Source organism: Perca fluviatilis, chromosome 13 (assembly GCF_010015445.1).
Source record: "Perca fluviatilis chromosome 13, GENO_Pfluv_1.0, whole genome shotgun sequence".
In the NCBI taxonomy this organism is placed as follows: Eukaryota; Metazoa; Chordata; class Actinopteri; order Perciformes; family Percidae; genus Perca; species Perca fluviatilis.
Window position 1 is genome coordinate 14,681,204 of NC_053124.1, and position 22,021 is coordinate 14,703,224.

The 22,021-nt window shown below is 41.1% G+C and overlaps 1 protein-coding gene across 1 annotated transcript in view; it reads left to right on the plus strand.

Annotated features, from left to right (window-relative positions):
• Positions 1 to 22,021, plus strand: part of kcnh8 (potassium voltage-gated channel, subfamily H (eag-related), member 8) — a 51,591-nt gene that overhangs the window by 22,886 nt on the left and 6,684 nt on the right. Inside the window, exons 4-13 of the mRNA XM_039819301.1 lie at positions 872 to 1,011; positions 2,719 to 2,956; positions 3,089 to 3,246; positions 7,923 to 8,127; positions 10,169 to 10,378; positions 11,831 to 12,030; positions 13,495 to 13,744; positions 19,180 to 19,394; positions 20,433 to 20,471; positions 21,649 to 21,935. Coding sequence (XP_039675235.1) covers positions 872 to 1,011; positions 2,719 to 2,956; positions 3,089 to 3,246; positions 7,923 to 8,127; positions 10,169 to 10,378; positions 11,831 to 12,030; positions 13,495 to 13,744; positions 19,180 to 19,394; positions 20,433 to 20,471; positions 21,649 to 21,935 — 1,942 coding nt within the window. The remainder of the gene's footprint in view (positions 1 to 871; positions 1,012 to 2,718; positions 2,957 to 3,088; positions 3,247 to 7,922; positions 8,128 to 10,168; positions 10,379 to 11,830; positions 12,031 to 13,494; positions 13,745 to 19,179; positions 19,395 to 20,432; positions 20,472 to 21,648; positions 21,936 to 22,021) is intronic.

A 22,021-nucleotide genomic window follows, 5' to 3' on the forward strand; every position in this document is an offset into this window, starting at 1 on the left:
GTCTGTTCGCGTCGTCTGGGGTCCACACACACACACACACACACACACACACACACACACACACACACACACACACACACACACACACACACACACACACACACCACAGAGCGCACACACTTTCCAAAGGACACTCAAAAGCAGTTATCACTTCTATTCTCCAGCTTTGTTATTGCCCTAATCCACAAACAAGCCAATCTGGCTTTGGTCCTTTCTTGCGGGTTCACAACAGTGAGAATGGGGCTCAGAACCCAGCAGCAATAAATGCCTTCTCCCATTACCCATGTCCTCAGTCTGAACACTTCACTCCTACACTATCTACTTTATCTACTACTACAATACACTTGGAAGAAACACACACACACAAGCACGCCAGCAAGCGCACACACAAACCCACCCCAGTAGCAATCAACAATAGATAATCTACCATACTATACGCTACACAACAGCCTCTCTGCACCAGTAGCAACACATCAAAGCTGGAAATTGACTTTAGCTGTAGTGTATACACAATAAGACATCATCAACCAATATTTATGGCAGAATAATGTAAATCACAACAGGTAACTCACGTTCTTTGACATTTACAGAAGCAAAATTATAGTTTCACTCAGAAATTGTGCAATTTGCTCAGAAATGACACATTCTTCCTGTTGCATATTCATGTTTTCTCATTCATAATGGAATATTATGTATTTCATCAAGCCTAATGACTGATTCAGTCATCAGGAGTTAACCTTGGGGGGTAAAGTATTGCAGGGGGGATATGTACTAAATGTGTGTGTGTGTGTGTGTGTGTGTGTGTGTGTGTGTGTGTGTGTGTGTGTGTGTGTGTGTGTGTGTGTGTGTGTGTGTGTGTGTGTTTTTACAGATCGACGGCGTGGCAGGGTGAAAACAGACTCTCCGTTCAGCTCAGCTCGTCTGCGGAGCAGTACAGTGCTTTACCACATCTCTGGTCACCTACACAACAGAGAGAAGAGCAAGAGCAAGAGCAAGATTAAACTCAACAAGGTATCATCAGGCACTTCAAACAACAGGGCAGGATGTAACATGATGAAGGATATTTCAAAAGAGGGTGTGGGTAGACTGTAATATAGGAAGTGAGAAGATCAATGCTGCTATTGAAGCACAGTGGACACAATCCAAGGGCAGGGAGCTGATGAGAAATATTGTGTCTAGGTGGAGAGGGGGAGCAAGAACATGAGTTATTTGTAGCATCAATTTAATCCCAAACATCTTTGTGACCAGAGGCAAAACATCAGGATACTGTACAAATATATAAACAACTTTAATGAATTCAAAACATACAGTAATGTGGCTAGCAAGCTAGTTTTACTGTCATGTCTCTGGATCTTACTAAACTTAAGTGTAATGCAACCCTGTGTTTAGACAGCCAGAAGCTTAAACCTGTGTAAATGATTTGCGGCCACTTGGGGGCAGCACAAGCTTTAAACACAACATAATATAATATTTGAAATTGATATGCAAAGACCCTATTTACACTTCAAGCAGACAAAAAGCAACATTAGCATTCATTTACAGTCAACCTGACAAATGTGAAAAGTCAAATATTCAGCTGCTGAGGGTTTGTACCTCTCCGCGATCAGACAGCGCACTGCACCGCCTTTGTTGTTGAAGACGCCCCGATCAGACCAGTTGCGTCTTTTTGTTGTTCTTGCTAGGCAACCATCGAGTTACCCGTCCTCAGCCAACTCAGGGTGTTCAGGGTTCTCTTGCAAATAAAACATGAGGTGCTCAGCAACGCAAAAGCAGTGAGCAAAACGCTTCACTCTCATTAAAAAACGATTACAAAAAGCCGCCCCAGGCTACTAAAGCGCGATCTGTCTGATCGGGCTATGCTCCACTACAGCATGTTAGCTGGTTGCTAAATTTTTCAGCCATTTGGTGCTAGGCAGTTAGCATCCTGAACTTCTTCATTGAAAACCGCTGCTTGCTGCAGGTAGAAACAAGGCTGACGAGAGCAGTGAGAATGTACCAGAAGTAAGAGTAAAGTTGCTTCCTCAAGGTTATTTTTGTCCCTGACATGATGCTCTTTGGATGCTTTTAAATAGACCTTAGTGGTCCCCTAATACTGTATCTGAAGTCTCTTTCCCGAAATTCAGCCTTGGTGCAGAATTACAGCCACCAGAGCCAGTCCCACAATGAGCTTTCCTTAGGACGTGCCATTTCTGTGTCTGTAGCTATTGAGGAGGAGAGAGTGGGGGGGGCAAGGTGGAGGGTGGTGGTGTGGCCTTGACCAACTGCCATTTTGCTCGTTTGAAAGCCATGATGTCTCTGTCTTTCTCATTGTCAGGCCAAATTCTCTGGGCAGGCAAGCAGAGAAAGGGGAGGTAACCTTCTGAGCTTTCATTTTCTCAAAGGCAGAGCAGGATACCCAGGGCTTGGTTTACACCTATCGCCATTTCTAGCCACTGGGGGACCATAGGCAGGCTGGGGGAACTCATATTAATGTTACAAAACCTCATAAAGTGAAATTTTCATGCCATGGGACCTTTAAATTATTTTTAGTTAGCACGCTAGGTTGACAATTCACAGTACATTTTTACATTTTTAAATATATTTTTTGCGTACAGGCCTCATCTTGGTTTAGCCTTGGCTACATGCACGCTCCGTGATGGAGTTGGACTGTCAAAACAAAGTAAGTGGATGAAACAGGTTATTGCTACTTTATCACTTCTGTTTTCTTATCCTGTTCAGAATGTGTTTGGGGATCTGCCTGCTCTGCCAGAGTACAAGGTAGCAGATGCCAAGAAGTCAAAATTCATCTTACTTCACTACAGCACATTCAAAGCTGGTTGGGATTGGCTGATTCTACTTGCCACATTCTATGTTGCTGTGACGGTGCCCTACAACGTGTGCTTCATCGGTGATGACGACGACCTAACCCGCACCACGACTGTCAGTGATATCGCAGTGGAGATACTGTTCATCATAGGTTAGTTTCAGACTTGCAGAACTGAGAATTACACTTTTTTATAAACTATTCAATCCAATTTAAGTGCAAATATATTATTATATATTTACAATAACCAAACCCCAAACTCTATTTGTTTGTCTTTCCTGCCAGACATTGTTTTTAATTTTCGCACAACTTATGTCAGCAAATCGGGTCAGGTGATCTTTGACGCTCGGCAGATCTGCATCCATTACCTGACCACATGGTTCATCATTGACCTGGTGGCCGCGCTGCCCTTTGACCTGCTCTATGCCTTCAAAGTCAGCGTGGTGAGTAGCCATTAGCTTGTTGTTTAACCCCCAGGGTTTAATATTAAACATAATCAACGAGCTACTATTCATTCACATTTTTAATGATAATAAAAGTTGTATCCAAGCAATATTTTATATAAAATACAATTCTCTGAAAAGATTAAAAACAATTAGTCTCTAATCCTGTCAACACAGTGATGCATTATAAAATCTAAAGGCCCAGACACACAGAGCCGACGGCCAAACATCGGCAGAAAAGGCAGTTGGGCTGATCAGTCTCCCCAAATTGGTCAAAAAAGTGCCTCGGAACACACCAAAGCGACAAGACGTAATACGTCACCATAACAGCAGTCGACGCTAATCTGTATTGTTGCCCAAAAATGAAAACCGGCAGCTAATTGGACGAACGCGTCACGTGGGTCTTGTTTCTCCGGAAATTCAAAGACAGACTGTCATGGTGGCTTGTTCAGAATACGATCTCATATTGTACTAAAATAGTTCAGCGAAACGTGTTTCTGAAAACATTTTAAGCGAGCCATGCAGTTGCTGAATCTGTCTTCATTTCAGATCGACAAAGGTCAGTTTAAAAGATTTTCGTCCGATTTTGAGAGACTCTAGTCACGCTCATTCTGCTCCCAGTTTCCTGGTTAGCACTCTACCAATCAGATGGGTCATTTGAGTCCGACTGCTGGCAGTGCCCGCCCCGTCGATTATACATGTCAAATCGGCCAAAATGAAGGACGACGGCCCCTCGGACGGACGATGGCACGGAACACACCGAACAGACTCAAGTCATTGACCTCGACACACTGTCCAACGGCCAATTATCGGCTCTGTGTGTCCGGGCCTTAACACCGCCTGCACATTTGACGTCATAAGAATAGATTACATGGACTGTTTCCAGCGCTTCTTTGATTCTTTGCATTGATTCCACATACTGTACAAGGCCTGAGAAAACAATGAAACCTGTATCATTAAAACCTTTTTTTCTGTTCTGGTTGAGTCCAATACATGGCCCCCTTAAGAATACTTGAATGGAGGAAGAAACGTAGATCTGGAGCAATTAGGAAGATGTTCTTGTCTTGTCCGCGACTGAATGATATCACCCTATGGAAGCACTGCACAATAGGGAGGTTTTGATTGGTTACTTATGAAAGTTTTTGCTTTCTGGTCTCTCATTTAGGGAAATATTTGCTGTTTCCACTCACTCAACCACAGTAATGTGAGTCAAAAGGTCCAATATACAGTATTGGATTTCATACAATTGCTAGCTATCAAAGTTTGTTTATTTGGATCCCCATTAGCTGCTATATCACTATTCTTTTGGGATGCATATAAAAATATGTAGAGAGACAAATCAACACTTACAAACAACTCACAATTACAACTGCAATACAACACACAACAGTTACACTATTAAAAAAATAACTTAACAAAACTGAACGTGGACATGACATCCCTGTGATATATTATATAAGACAAACATACACATTACATACATTAGACACAACACAAAAAAACAGACAAGTTTGGAAAAAATAAGTACGACAATAATCAGTCGCATCATGATGAAAATGGAAGAACAAAGTCTATTTTCCTAAAGTTGCTTTTTTTAATCACATTTTAAAACAAGACATGCTGTTCTCATGAATCATCAGTCGATGGTGTGATTTCCATTCATACATCGCTCAATATATGACAGAGTACATTGGATGTCATTAGTTCTAATTCTGGGCAATATAAACTTCCCTCCAGCCACCTATCAAAAAATGAAATGTATCTCTACTACAAAATGTTTGGGGAATCCTCATAGAACTAATAATAAAAACAATAAATCATGAACTCTTCTAAAGGAAGATGTGTTCAATGTAATAAAAGAAACAGAGAACGATTAGTCGTAAGACTGAAAGAAAAGAGAAAGAGCAGGAGGAGTAGCTCCCCCAAAAAAATGCTGTGAAAGAAAGTGTGAGTGGAGGGGTGGGCACATTGACAGGCCGCTTCAGGCGAAGGTGCCTGTTTGGTTCCAGACTCTATTAATGGAAATACCACGCTCTCCCAGCAGTAGCTTGGGATTTCGGTGAGATTTGGGTGCCGCCATCGGGCAGAGAATGCTGAGCATTCTGCATGATGTCCCCTAAGGACGGAGCATTCAGACTGATGTCCCCTTTGTGAAAAGAAGCCATCTTTTAAAAAAATAAGCCAAGGGACCACAACACTCTTTCTGCGTTTTTGGCATGTTTTACAGTCTGTCAGGTGATCCCATTTACCCTTTCCACTCTTTTCCTTTTACTTTTCTTGTTTTTCCAATACATATATATTCTTTATTTCCTTTCTATTTTCCTATTTCCCATGATCATCCCTCTTACCTGATAATCTGGTTTCTTCCTTTTTTGTGTGAGTGTCCCACAACAAATGTATGTAAAAGGATAATTTGAATAAAACGCATTCCTTTGAGAAAAAACTAAATTGTTGATGTTTGTTGAGGTAGTTTAAGGGTGCTGAAGTAGTTTTTTAAAGATCAACAAAAAAGTAAATTTTTACTGTCTTTCACTGCACTTCTTATTTACTTCTAAAACTTAAATTGTGCCTCACCCAACTGGTTGACCATCTAGCTTTCATATTTTGAAGACTGTAATATTAAAATCATCTACCCGAAATTGTCAGCAGTAAGATGATGATGAAAGCACTAGTCTCCTGTAGTGATAATGCCTTTACACCAGGGCCAAACACAGAAATGTGTTATTAATACTTAACAGCTGCAGTTATTGTTAAAGCTCCTATAAAATCGGGCAAAGTGTTATGGATGCTTATGGGCTCGGTGCTGCTGCATCAATAAAAATACATCAAATTGATCGGTCACACTGTTGTGATTGTATTGTAGCACTAAAGGTGATGCTACAGGGGGAGAAATAATGAGCATTTCTGTAAAGTTATAGTCTTGTGCACAAATGCTACCTTAAAAAGCAGAGGAAAAGAAAGTCAATCAAGTAGTTAAATGTAAATTTCACACCTGATGAGCAGAGGAAATGCAAATGCGAGTGGCAGGGGTTAAATGGAAGTCGTAGAGGGAAAAGTTGAAGGAGAAAGTAGCAGGAGGTGTGAATGCTTTGTTTGGTACATCACATTGCTTACTGCTTATGCTGCTGGAGGAGAATGGGATGTGGCGCAGCCTGCTCTCGCCATAGGTGGGATGCCGGGTGGTGATAGATGGTGGAGAGGAGATGGAGCTTCTCCCCAAGGCTTGGCAGGAGGCTTCATTACCCACTCATGCTGCACCAGTTTTCCATTCTCACAGCAAGAGTGTGCACAAATAAAACATACAGGAGAGTCAGACAGGAACAGCTCTGATAAGAACTGTCCACACCTCTTCTTCTCTTTGTTCAAACGTTTCGATTGTGTAATTCTCTCTCTCTCTCTCTCTCTCACACACACACACACACACACACACGCACACACATTTTCTGTCTCCTCCTTTGTTGTCAGTCCTTTGTTGCCTATATCTCACATCCTCCCTCTATTTATTTGAGTTATTACGTTATATATGCCTTTATGGAAAGGATTTCTGTCCCACTTTCCCAGTCACCACACCCATACACACACACACACACACACACACACACACACACACACACACACACACACACACATGCAACATACATCCCTGTGAAAAGGTTACAAATATCATCCATGTCCTACATCCTTGTACTAAATGATTGTGTGTGTGTGTGTGTGTGTGTGTGTGTGTGTGTGTGTGTGTGTGTGTGTGTGTGTGTGTGTGTGTGTGTGTGTGTGTGTGAGTGTGAGTGAAAGGGAACTTTGAGGGAACATTGTGTCATGGTAAGTGTGGCAAAAGTAGTTTAATTTGTTAGAGGGAAAGAACGAGTGAGAAAATACAGCAAAATGGAGGAAGCTGGATACTAGAGAAATACCGTATGTCGATGGTGAGGATTAGAGATTAAATAAACTAAACAAACACTCCTGTGAGCAAGCGCCTGGTTGCTCTAATTGGTCATTTTATAATCAAGGACTCCTTCATCAGGAACTCTTCATATAGCTCATATTGTCTACGTGTTTACATGCATTTGTCAAGTTCTAATTATAGAACTGAAGAGAATTTAAGCAGCCTGTAATGTTGGAGAGGACATGAAGCATGGCTAAGAGCTTTTTATCACTTCAGGCAACGTTATTAGCGTGTGAGTGTTTGTGTGTGTATTATGCTGGTTTATCACTCTTCCCATGAGATTTAGTGTCTGTAAAAAGGAGAGACAGTTGCAGCCTGCTCCTCACTTTCATAGTTACTGTTTCACTCTCTTTATATTTGTGTCTCTCTGACTTTGCCCTTAGCAGATCACCAGAAAAAGTCAAGAAATGAAAAGGAGGTTAAGTAGTTGTGGTACTTGATCACTGCTTAGCAAGGAATGAAACACATGTTGCCCTCAGGAGCTATACTGCAGTTGTGGAGAGGGAGGTGATAACGATACAGTGTTGATATACAGTATATAATGAAGACAATGCTGTATGTTTTGGTTGTACAAGGTGACAATTCCAATCGGATAGTTTATTTTTTTTGTTTGGATGGATTGAATGGTTTAACAAGGATTGATTTGATGGATTGAATGGTTTAACAAGCGATCACTTTAATGATCAACATCATAAGAATACATTCACCTTAGGTCCTTGGTCTTAATCTCCAGGTGTCCGTGGTCCACCTGTTAAAAACAGTACGTCTGCTCCGTTTGCTGCGGCTGCTCCAGAAGATGGACCGCTACTCTCAGCACAGCACAGTGGTCCTGACGCTGCTCATGTCCATGTTCGCCCTGCTGGCCCACTGGATGGCCTGCATCTGGTACATTATCGGCAAGATGGAGATGGAGGCCAATGCCTATAACTGGGATATTGGTGAGTAAAACAAAATGAAGCCCACAAATCCAAAAACACTTCCCAGCTCAGTTGTTGATGTTTAAAAAAGTAATGGATAATTGCAGTGAGACCCACTTAATTATTGCTTCCAATTCATTGGGGGTACTTTTAGGCACCATACCATAACCAAGTGTGTCTTCAGGCACCGTTGGAGCTTAGAGTAGTGTTGCTGGGGATTGTAATGTGATATGAAATGTATGTGTGCAATTTCACAGGCCTTTTGTACAGTATTTCTTTATATAATGCCTTTGTTAGTATGACACTCAATCTGCTGATTCACCACAAAACATTCTACTTTTCAAAAATCTGATTTAGCTATTTACATAAAATGAGAAGGTAAACAGTCCTAAGGTCTGTTTATGAAAGTGTAAATCAAAATGATTACCATATAATGGCATCTCATAGCATGACAAACATACATACCGACTAATTTCTTGATGCTCATGTAATTGTTTGTTTTTATTTTTATTTTTATTTGTGTACAATAGTGATGTCAGATGAAGTGTTTTCATTTCATCTCCATTTTTCTAGCTGAGGGAGCCATTACCCAGGTCTGTCACACTATGTACTACTCGATCAATATAAAGGAAACACTGGAATTTTATGAGCAAAGATTTCTGCTTTATCTCAATTATAATGTTATTTGTGCAACTCGGTTTACATGTCAATACTCTGGTGCATTGCTGTTTTATAGCTCATTATTTCCAAATCAGCAGTAGTTCTGAAAAGCTATCAATGCGTGAAACCTGCAGGGGTTTTGTTTTTCAGCAGGTAAGAGCTGATATTAACCCGTAGACCCGTTTCTCATTATGGACCTCATCCCTGTAGGTTTTCAAGCTATTAAGGCAGATGTTTATGTGCAACCAAGATTAAAAAACCATATAGCATAATGAAGCACTTTACACAATAGTTGCACTGCAGTATGACATGACAATCATCATAGAGCAATTGATAGGAGGCCACATAGGTGTGGGTTTGAAACACTCATCATGTTGGGTGGGTGTTTGCAGTCCAGAGACAGTACTGCATGCCGTTTGTCTGGGTTCCTAAATATTTCAGTATTTATTGATACTTATGTCTGTTGTAAAATACGTATTGAAAAGAAATTATGAGAGCAACAATTACATCAGCTCTGTGTGTGCTTGCATGCAGGTGCGTGTGTGTGTATGTTGTAAAAACTGACTGAGCGAATGGCACAATTCCTCTCGTAATTCCCCCTTAGCCTCCAGGTCCCCCACATAACGAGGCCCCATTGGGCTGATCTTTGGTCAGTATCGATGACCTTGCACTGCTTGCAATTACCTCCCTCCGGTGTCTTCATAACTGCTTCCGGGTCAGCATTGACTGGGTCATGAGAACAATGCAGATTTCTCTTCACCAATTACTGCATTTCAGTGTCATGAAATAACAGGTCAGTGCATGAGGCAGGATTAATGAGTTGTATCCTAATTATGTGTTGTGATGCTGAACTGAGCATTGAAGTCAGGCAGCTATGAGAGGCTTCCATCCAATTACCATTCATCAGTGTCTGCAGGAGACTCTCCTGGGATCAGCTGCCTGTCCTCACACTGTACTGACCAGGGATCAGTTCAGGTTCCCAGGCATCTGATCTGCTTCTACTGTTAAATCCAATACACAGAGGAAAGCACTGCTTACAGTACCACAGTTTCCATAACAATGCTGTCAGCTTTGTCTGCATCTATACTACGCTTCACTGCACCAAGCTTTTTGATGACTATTACAGCTCATTCTTAAAAAATCTAATCGCATGGTGCACTTGTAGTAATAGCATCAGGAATGCAAGACTGGAAAATGTGTGAAAATATATAAGGTTTTCTAATGAGGCTGTATAACTATTCTCCCAAGGTTGACTCTTAATGAGATGCTTTTGTGGCAAATAGAGAAGTCCAATGTTACTAGCCTGGAACACACAATAAGATTGCATTATAGTTACCAGCTCTAACCATCCATTTCTCCTTCCATCCATCAATATCCCCTTATTACACCATCTTAAAAACAGGATGGCTGCATGAGCTTGGGAAGCGTCTGGAGTCGCCTTACTATGCCATAGGAGGTGTGAACGGGACCCTCAGCGGCCCTGCCATTCGCAGCGTCTACATCGCCTCACTCTACTTCACCCTCAGCAGTCTGACCAGCGTGGGCTTCGGCAACGTGTCAGCCAACACTGACATCGAGAAGATATTCTCTATTTGCGTCATGCTTATAGGAGGTACGCAGAATGCACACATCAGCGATCACGTGTACGTTAAGTATTCTAAAAATAGAATTATATTTCCATCTACTGCTAATCCATGATATCTTGGTTTAAGCATTTAATAGCATATTAACAATATCAGATTTCAATCAGACATGTTCAGTTTTATTATCTTCCAATAGAAAGTATAATGTGTATTAAACAGACTTTTATAAGATGGTCTGATCCTGTTTAGAGTGGATTGTTACACTGTAGGTTTGGTTTTGGGGGATGAAGAGAGGTCACCGTGGCGGGGTTCTCCCTGTGGACACTCCCCACTTTGGTTCGGCTAAATGTTAAATGTCTCTGGCTGCCTGAGGGCAATACTGTAGCAGTGACAGATACACACACACACACACACACACACACACACACACACACACACACAAACACACACAATCACGCACACACACACACACACACACACACACACACACACACACACACACACACACACACACACACACACACACACACACCGTCCCTTGTGTGTTGATGCGAATGAAAACTATTACAAAGCACCTGTTCATATTTATAGCAGAGCATAGGTCAAATGTAATGAGCTTGTGGAAGGAATTGAATAACTGTATGCCTAGAAGAGGAATTTTTTGATTTTTAATTTGATTTGGTAGGTGCTTTTATGTCCTGATATGTGTGCGACATACCTGTGGCACAGCTGGAAACTGAATAAGATTACAGTAATAGAATACATTATCTGTCTGTCATACCAATCAAATCAGCTCATCTCAGTCCTGACACTGATGTTCCTGTCGGGGAGGAGCAGAGCTGCAAGACATGAATGCAAATATAATATTTAGCTCGTTGACTAGTTTGACTGTTAATTTGGTTGCAGAAATTGACAGCTTCCAAAAAGGAATCATTTTTAATTATATTTACATGGCAGAAATAATTATTTTAATTATCCAAATAGGGTTTTAGAAATTACATTTTCATCAGTCCCAAGTGGAGGCAGTCATACAGCCCACAAGCATCATAGTAAAAATCTGCATTTAATTGAGTACAAACTTGGCTTATTCCTGTCATAATCTACTGGCAGTGTGGCTACAAGCATACTAGTATGAGTCTGTGTGGTTTTGGAGAGGTCTGTTCGATTGTAAAGACATAAAAATAAGACATGACTTCTCCTTGTTGTGTCTCTCACTGCACCCTTTACCTGGTCTAAGCAGTTGTCCGAGTGCATATCAAATTCATTTTGCACTGCTCTCCTTACTGTTACTGAAACAGCCCCTGCTGTTCCTCTTCCTACACCTGCCAAGCGTCTTCCATTAAAAAAGCACCCAAAAGGTTTTTCCTATTTTGGATCCCTGTCATGACAGTCCATTATCTATTTATATTTAATTCATGCTTACGCTCCATTATCACTATCTCTCCCTTATCCCTTGCACTCCTCTCTTTCTACACCTGTAGCACTGATGCACGCGTTGGTCTTTGGTAATGTGACAGCCATTATCCAGAGGATGTACTCACGCTGGTCCCAGTACCACACCAGAACCAAAGACCTCAAGGACTTCATACGTGTCCATCACCTGCCGCAGAGCCTCAAGCAGCGAATGTTGGAGTATTTTCAGACGACCTGGTCGGTCAACAACGGCATTGACTGTAATGAGGTACCAACAGCACAGATTATACACTCAAGCTGGTAGAAGTCCTTATCCTCCTTTTTCAGTTAACTTGTGTTTTTGACAGCATATAGGGATCAATAGTTCATTTGAAACACCACATACTTCTCAATCCTCATCATCCCTATTCAAACCCATCATAAGAGTGATAATATGATCGATACTACATGATCCTCCACCATGTAAGAGCCTGTTGTTTTCCTTAGCACTGACTGACAAGGATGGGACAGAAGACATGAACAGAAAATTGTCTTACATTTTATAGATGACAGGATATTTTGTAACCTGGGGGTTTAAACCCTTGCAGAGCTTTTTCTATGTTGCCTGTAGTTGAAGTCACACTGCAAAGTACAATCAATGTACAGAAATCTGAGATGTAGGGAATCCAGGTGACATGATTGCAGGACCATGTCAGCATACATGAAAGTGGGACAACAGGACGTCACACTTAGTCCAACACAACATCAACAACATTATGGCACAAGGACAGCATATAGAAGCGACAAAGAGAAAAGGATGGTGACACCTTTTCTTGACAAGCCCAGGGAAAACGGAGGCAAATAGCTAGTAGTCTATAGCAGCACGTCCCTCCGGGCTGTGAATGCCTGTGAGAGGGCTGTCAGAGCCCATACCAGCGCTTACATCACATGGAGTGATGATGATGAATCCCAGACAGTTGAATTATAGATAGGCCTGTTGATTAAAGTCAGCCTAGTTCTGATGACTCATTGATCGACTCAATGTGATGGTGAGCTCCAGATCTTAGTCCCGACAAGGAGACAGACAGATGTTTTGACTGTGTTTGACTTTTTTTTTAACTGTAATAGGGGCTTTTCCAGATCATATTTTAGTGTTTATGTTGTGTGTTGTGTTGCAACTGTGTTAATTGTGTTGATTTATACAGTTGCATATTAGTGATGAATATTAGTGATTCATAGTGTTTTTAGACCTAGACATGTTTATTTTGAGGGTCCAGCATTGAGTTAATATCAACGTTCTGGGCTATAAAGACTTGTTCTTAGATGTACCATATATTGGCTTATATACTTACCATAGCACATAAAAACAAATGTTAGTTTTGTTTATTTGCTGAATGTATATTTAATTATATAAAATTATATATAATATATATAATAATGTCCTTGAAGAGGGAAGTTTCTGACATTTGGAGGTTTTCCTTATCTGAATCAAGGGTCTAAGAATATAGGGTTTATCTTGTGCAGATTGTAAAACGCTCAGAGGCAAACAATTGACTATGTAAATAAACTTAAGTAGACTTGACGCTCATGTTTCCTGTGGTGCAATAGCTTAGTAATCAAATCAAAGGCAACCAATGCTGGAAATGTGATCATTAAGTTGCAGCTTGGCTATGCTTTCACCGCTTTCGTGCTCTACTCACTCTTGCCTGATTCCTCATTCTCTTACTCTCATTCCTTCCCATCATCTTCACAGCTGCTGAAGGACTTTCCGGATGAGCTGAGATCCGACATCACCATGCACCTTAACAAGGAGATCCTGGAGCTGTCGCTGTTTGCCTCGGCCAGTCGTGGCTGCCTACGCTCCCTGTCACTGCACATCAAGACCTCCTTTTGTGCTCCTGGAGAGTACCTCCTTCGACAGGGCGACGCACTCCAGGCCATCTTCTTTGTCTGCTCCGGGTCCATGGAGGTGCTGAAAGATGGCATGGTGCTGGCCATCCTGGGTATGATAAAGGATAGGGGGGGATGGAGGGGAGAAAGAGTGATGGTGTGTGAAAGAAGGAGCAAGAATCCCTCTGTGCCATTATTATAGTTTTACATAAAAACTCCTAGCAGCAAGCTTCATGATAAAGCTCTGTGTGGTTAATTGTGAAAAAGAACTGGGTCTGTAAATGAGTCCGTTGTTTAGAAATAGGAGCATCGCAGTGTCCTAAAGGCTACAGATCACTCTCAGAGCCTATTATTAAACTCCCATAAAAACCAACCCTAGTTACATGCCATTTTTTCAAAAATAGTTTCTTGCAGTCAGAGCCAAAAAGATGTCTTTATCTGTGCATGCAAAATGCACAGACTGTAAAATAAATGGACCAATAGATCCCGTTGCTCTGGATGGGATGAGCAACCTGTCTGAAAGTTGTAAGTCTTCTGGTAGCTGTGCCAAGAGAAATCTCAATCATTCTGAATCTTGCAGAGACGGAGAGCGTAGGTATATGTAAGGAGATAACATAGGCATAGGCTAATTATTGCTAACTAAAATGCTAGTTAACATTAGTAATTAAACTTAAACAGCTAATGTAAGTCGAAACTGCCTGCAAGCTTCTCCTCTACTATACGGTAATTCCTCTACTATGAGACAGTAAGTCGCGTGGTTATGACATAATCGTTAGCCTATTTTTACAAAAATGTCTGCTACGGAGCATTAACGTGAGATACAAGGTAATGGAGCCTTTTATACATTGTCGTGTTTCTTTATAAATAAACAATGGACAAATAAAGACTTTAAACGCTTCAGATGTAAAGTTATTCACTGTCAAAGTGACGTAAAAATGAATTGCAGTCAATGGAATGCTAACGGCGGGTGAGTGCTTGTAAGCATCAAAATGGCGCCATAGGAGGTACGCGTTGTGGAGAGAGGCTTACCCCCTCGGCAAAATGGGGGCGCTAGATAGATGTTGGGTGACATAACAGAGTTAATATTTAGGTAAGCAGAGCTGGCAGACAGATGTTTAAACAGACACAAACATTCAGCCACTACAGGTTACATTATATATATTTTATTATTTATCACTATACCATATAGACCATCACATGATTGTTCAATTCCACACAGGTTAAACCACTCCAGTCTAGTGATGTCCAGCTGAGTATGGTCATGTCTATTCTACAGCGCTGTAATTCAGTCCTGTCCAGTGTAATCTTGTATTGTCCAATCCAGTCCAGCCCATTTCATCAGTCCAATTCACCGGAGTCAGGTAATTTCAGTTCCATCTAGTCAAGGCCAGTTCAGTTCACTGTTGTCCAGTCCATGGTAGGTGAAGTTGAAATTAGTCTTTATAGGTTACCCAAGGCCAAATGTATATGCATTTTCATTCACAGTGTTAAATGAATGTTTGATTTGCTAGAGCAGCAGGTAATATTATCTGTTTTCTGTGCATTCTACAGCACAAACTGAACAAAATAAAACTTTCTATTTTAGCATCAGTGATGCTAAAATAGAAATTGGCTTCTCATTAAAGGAGGAATGAGGTTCCTAAACATTTGCCAAAGCTGCAATTCAGCTAAAACTAAGAAAGGATTTTTTGGTGTCTTTGTTCAATAAATTATAATAATATTTGTTATAGAAAGTACTAATAATGTGGTAAAGTGATTATGTAAAACTCTAATGAAAGGAAAAGGATGAACTTATATATAAAGATGCATAAAAAAGCAAGGACTGCTCATTAAATATATATATATATATATATATATATATATATATATATATATATGGATTGCTTTGCATTTGCTCGGCATATCCATCTGGGAACTTTCCTATGGAGAACTTTTGGGAAGGGGCGAAAATACTGGTTAGCTGATTGGATAAACGGTCTGTCTATCACCACCTATGTTGGCGATAGAAGGGCCAAATCAACCAATCAGATCAAACTCTTGCCGAAAACCAGTCGGGATAAGAGCAAAAACATCTTTTCCTCAGAGAAAAGCCTCTAGTGCCGTTTTTTGCTCTTCTTTCAATGAAGGAATACTTTCTAATTCGGATAAAACTTGCACGATAGCTACGCTCATCTCATCCGTGGAAACTGCCATGTTGTTTAGACTAACAGTCGCTTCTCGTTGCGTCACACCTAAACCCGCCTCAAAACCAACGCTGATTGGTCGGTCGTTTGGCGAACGGCTCCAAATTTTATTCTATCTCAGGATGCCAGACTGATCTGCGAGTAGAAAACTGGAGCTTGCAAGATCAGGACGGTCTCACGAGGCTAGAACTACTCCACTTCCTTGACTAAAAATGTTTTTTAATTACCCTTTAATAATCTCTATATGTATTTTTATGCGTATTGTATTCAAACAGTTTGCTCGTTCCAAACAGATTACGAATTACAAAACAATTCTGCAGTCGGTTATCTTAGCTTACCACAAAGACTGGTATCAGGAGGAAACAGCTAGTGTGGCTCTGTCCAAAAGATAACAAGTCCACCTAGCAACTCTAAAGCTCACTAATTAACATGACTCATTTATTTAATTGATTTGTATTGCTTGGCTGTGCACCCAGGCAAGTGTTGACCTTTAAATAACATATATATTGGCATAAGTATCTTTGTGGTATCTTGCTGGTTGTTAATGTTCTGTTCTTCATAAAAAAGCAACTTGGAAAATTGGATTTGGAACTTATTCAATGCTGCTCTCCTCAGTCCTCACAGATAGTTAAACTCTCTTGACACCTTCCTTCCATACATACGAGATGTGAACAACCCCCAGTCTAGCTGTATTTCCAACAACTCACATTTTCTGTGTAACACAACCTCTTGTACTGAGTGACCTTAATGGCTTTTGCTACCTCACCTTCATGACACAGAGTTATAGACCAGTCTGTGTGTGTGTGTGTGTGTGTGTGTGTGTGTGTGTGTGTGTGTGTGTGTGTGTGTGTGTGTGTGTGTGTGTGTGTGTGTGTGTGTGTGTGTGTGTGTGTGTGTGTGTGTGTGAGTGTGTGTGTGCGTGCGTGCGTGCGTGCGTGCGTGCGTGCGTGCGTGTAAGTGAGTCAGTAAGAGAAAGCGAGGAAGATCTGAAAACTGGTCCTCTATTCATCACTGTGTTTATCTTGATCTCTGTCAGAGTGTGTGTGTTGTTTGTCTCAGCACCAGCATGCAAGCTCTCCTGTTGAAAAAGAAATGTGTGTATGTCTGTGCTTGTATGGAGTAGGTGGAATTGTTTACTGTTGTGCAGAGTGGTGTTTGTGTGTGTGGGTGTGTACAGTATGTGTGTGTGGGTGTATATGTGTGTGTGGGCTTGACAGGCAGAAAGCATTGTCACTGTGCTTGCCTGCTGACTGTGCAGAAGGTCAGGCTGACATTGAGTGTCTGACTGAGAGAGAAAAAAACTCTGTTTCTTTTTCTCTGTATGTATCCCCATCTTCCTTGTTACAACACAAGTCTGTAACCACAGCTCAGTAATAGTGAGTGATAGGATGAGGAGAAAGTGGGGATGACGGAGAGAGAAAAGAGAGAGAATGTGGAAGACAGAGAGGATGTGGAGAGGAAGTGTGAAAGAAAGAGAAGGAAAGCAAAGGTAGAAAAATAGAGAGGGGGAGCAGGGCTGTGGATGAGAGGAAGGGATAAGAAAAAAAAGAAGGAAGGAGGAAAATTGAGGAGAGTGAGTGAGATTGGAAAAGAAGAGAATAGAGCTGAGGTGAAGGAAGGAAGGCAGGAGGTTAAACTTGGAGAAAGGAATATAAAAAGATCAAGGTGGAAGGAAGTAAGAGAAGAATAAAAAAAAGAAGGAAAACAGGGATGAAGGACAGAAAAAATGGAGGGGAGCCAAACATGGAAGAAAGGAAAATTGAAATAAGGGGGAAATATGGAGGAGGCAATGAAAGACTTAAAATAGGAAGGAAGAAATGAATTAGAGTATGAACATAGGAAGTAAAGAAAGAAGGAAATGTGGGGGAAATTGAGGGAGGGAGGGAGAGTAGTAATGGCTGAGGTGAGAAGGACCAGACTACAGTAGGAGTGAAACAGAGAGAGGGAGGGAGGGAGGGAGGGGGAAAATAAGAACCTTCACAACTGCCGCTCCATCAACCTCGTTGTAATTGAGCAGCGTTCACAGTTCCCAATGACCATAATGAATATTTTATCACTGCTTAAGGGGCATTAACACAAACGGCGTACTTTGTACAGCTTCTCCCTGTATGTATAAAGAGAACAGGAAATAGCTGTCAGCACCACTTCATTCATACAGTACATTTACTAAAAGCAATAAGAGTGATTATGTTTTATAAATATAATTATAGACTGTAAACAGTTATATTCTGTTCATTCACAGTCTACTTAATTTGCTCATAAGGTGGTATTTGGCTCCCCAACAATACCTCTTCTTACTTGAGTTTCACCTCTTTTGCTTAATTAAATTCTCGATGCATTCAGATGACCAGTTGTGCTTTTAATGTTAAAATCATCTGACAAGTAAATGCTGACAGTTGATCAGCTTTAACTGATTTTAATGTTAATGTAAAAACTGAAAAAAAAAAAGCTTGTTGTCAGCTCTGTTTGTTTTTTTATCTGCATTGCTCTTCTTTTCTCTAATGTTTTGTGAAAAAGCTGCAAGACGTAGATCAAGTAGTTGTTATGGTTGTTGCAGTAGATACAGAAGCCTATGGTGGAATGACAGTTTTGATGCTCTCTGGTCCCAAATAAATTCAAGTCAAGAATATTGTCAAGCCATAGTGGTCAGAGGATAACTAGATTTATGATGGTACCATATCCTTGCTTTATAAATAATTTATTAATTATTTGTAGATCAGTTTAAAGCGATTAACAAGAAAACATTTGGGTTGCCAGGTTGTAAAAAAAAACACCTTTGGATGGTGTTTATCCCCCTCTAGCATGACACTAGCTTCAGCGTTTTAATTATTCAATGGATCATTTCATCATTTGATGAAAAAGATATTAACATTTACAACTGCAGACTTGGTGAAATGTTCTAAGAATTCTTTATTAAAGTCATTTAGCAAAGGACTCAATAACTTTTGTTGTTGGCTTATTGCATTCAATGACTAAATTACTTTTTAAAATTTGTTATTTTGTAAGAACACTTTTATTTTATACAACCTACAACTTTTTTTGCTTTTACCCCACTGTGAGGTCAAAGGTCCGGGCCAGGGACAGACCTGTGGGGATGGTAGGGATTCAGTCTAGCTTATAGACGTGTTCGCGTCACAGATGGACGCTCACATTAGAGCAGGTGGGCTTCCTAATGCCTCAGCATCTCTTCTGATCCAAAACCCCTCACACACTCTAACATGTGCACTCCCTGAGAAGCTTCTATAATGAATGAATGATCTGAAACATGTCACAGAGTCTGCATCCTCAACCCCTTTTACCAGGAAATAAACATTATGCTGCTACCCTTACTATGACCTACCATGTCCATGTCTCTCTCTGAGCAGGTAAAGGCGACCTGATCGGGGCGAACCTGTCCTTAGATGACCGAGTGATAAAAACCAATGCGGACGTGAAAGCCCTGACCTACTGTGACCTACAGTGTGTTAACCTGAGGGGGCTGTATGAGGTGTTGGACCTCTACCCTGAATACTCACACCGCTTCGTCCAGGACATCCAGCAGGATCTCACATACAACCTGAGGGAGGGACATGAGACACACGTAAGTCTAGCCAAGTATTATTGATTTCTAAATGTGAAAATCTCAAAGATGCTGCTGTCTACTGGATGTCATCACAGCATGTTACTTGTTACTTTAAAAGGAGAAGATCCGTTAAACTGATTTTCACCTTGATTTCATGTCCCTATGTGCCCATACGTTATTATGTTTCATGCTGCAAGAGAACAATGATTACTGTAGTTTACATTAACAAGGCCCTCTTGTGATGTTGACAAAAAAGCCTCTGCTAATAGAAAGAGGAAAGTGTGGAGGAAACGTAAAAAAGATTTGCTGATTATGCACCAGAGTCCAATTAATGAGTCCTAAGCACAGCAGTGCGTGACAAGTACTTTATACACACTTGCCAAATTCTCTGTATAATGAATGTAGGTACGGTAAGGGAAGAAGGGTAGGAGTTGGGAGGGTAAGAAATGGACTTTGAGGGCAACTAGAGAAGTGTTGAGAAAGCAAGAGGGAAAAGCTTTAAAATAAAAAAGTGTATGTGTGTAAGACCAAAAATCCCCAGAGAGGGACTGAGGGGGAGAGAGAGAGAGAGAGAGAGAGAGAGAGAGAGAGAGGACAGAAATGGCCAGGGCACTTGGAGGAGCTCTGCTGCTGTAATTAGAGTCAGGTGTTTACGTCTCTCGGCCCAAACACCACTGGCCCACTTACACACACACAGCGACAAGGCTTTTAGGTGAAGCAGTCCAGATCTCCGGACTGACTGTGTAGCGTTAAGATGAAGACAGGAGGAAAGAGGCAGCTCAGGATGGAGGATGTGTTTGTGGCTGAGAGGTTGAGATTGCTCGGATATTACTGTACTATATATGAGCACAACACAATAGCACAATATCAGTGTGTTAAGGTGAATTATTTTCCATCATTGGATCACCGCAAGCCATATTGTCTTCTTGTGCCAGCTTTGCAAAAATAATTGAAATAGCTCCTCCGTGGTTTTAAACTGAGAGAAGAAAGGCCACATCTTGATTGCTCTTTCCTGCAATCAGTTTACTGTATATTTCCTCTCTGGCTCTCTTCCAGGTTAAGGTCCGACTCTCCACAACAGCTCCAGATACTCAGGTAATCTCAAGCCAATATACCCCCTATTGAGACAGGTACCGTTAACTCGAAAGATGTGTCCGATGTCCATCACCTCATTCTATTTGTTAATACCAGCCCGCAACATTTAAATCTGCCCTCAATAAAAAATAATGAAACTTAAATTAATGTTCAACCGCAGATCAATTGTTCTATCCCTATGAAAAGTCTGCAGGGCAACCCGGCAGTAGACCTCCATCTGAATCAGCTGATAATGGACTCAATTACTCTTTTCGAATGAATGATCTTGATGGAGAGCTTTTTTTTTTTGGTAGGGAGTTTGAGGGAGGAGAAAGATCATTTCTGCACAGATTGGGTTAGCAGTCATTAAATCATTCTTCCTCAGAATAGAGGGTGGGGATTTAATGCTCTACATGCTGTCAAGCTGCTCTTTGAATGTTGAGAATCTGCATGAATAAAATATAACCCAACAAATCAATTCAGGTGTCAGAGCCATTGACCTCACGCTGGTGTTGGCTTCCTCCGAGAGTTGGCTCATAGGCCGCTCAACAATGACACCTTATTTCTGTTATTACCTAATTGTATCCTCATATAAGGTTGATAAGCATCCTTGCAATTTTGCACAACTTCAGACCCTTGACAAAAGAGGACACAAGACTAGAGACAGAGTTTACCAATGTTGCCTTCTATACTCTGCAGGTCACAGTTTTCAGTTTAAATGTTGATCCAGGGATTTTTGGTCAACCTTGTCACTCATAAATCGATCTGAGTGATCTGCTCCTTGCACTTAGAAGCCATAAGTGCATTTCTACAGTATGTATTGAAAACACCTCTGTGTATTTCAGGGTCACGGTATTAACTGGACAAATACAGCTTAGCGTATTTAGCATCTTCAGAGAAAGCAGAAAAAATGGCGACATTTGTTCTGACACAGAATACAGAGAATGGCTGTTTTTCATTTTTTAAAAGAGGCATTTGACATCATCAAGGCTGATGCTTCAGATTACTCAAATCAGCATGATTAGATTTCGCTTTCATGTCAGCTTTCTGCTTTTTTTGTAGTTATGTAATCTCCAAAAGTTCTCTGAGTAACCATACTCAATTGGTTGTATTTCAAAATATCCTGAAATCACATGGGATTGATGTTTGTCGCAACTCTCTAAGATTCTTTTCACGTTTGTTTTCGTTTTATTTCCAGTCCGGGGTGAAAAAGAACGGACGAGTGGTTCAGGGCTATCCGCCCATCATAGAGGCAAAGGACGAACAGGAGGAAGATGAGGAAGATGAGGAGGAAGAGGAGGAAGACGAGGCCATGTCTGTTTCTCTGTCATTGGAGCGGAACCAGAAGGTGAACCTCGGGACAGGTGGGAAGTCTCCGCTGAGTCACTCCAGCCAGAAGACCACAGGACAGAGCTCCAGGAGGTCTCGGAGAAAGATCCAGGAAATGACTCTCACTACTTTAGACCCGTCCAACCTCAGCCCCAGGTGAGTTTGATCGCCATTGATTTGTCTGTCTGCCTGTGTTTCTGTGACTCTGTTAGGTCGATTTGTGTCATTCTTCAGCACAGTAA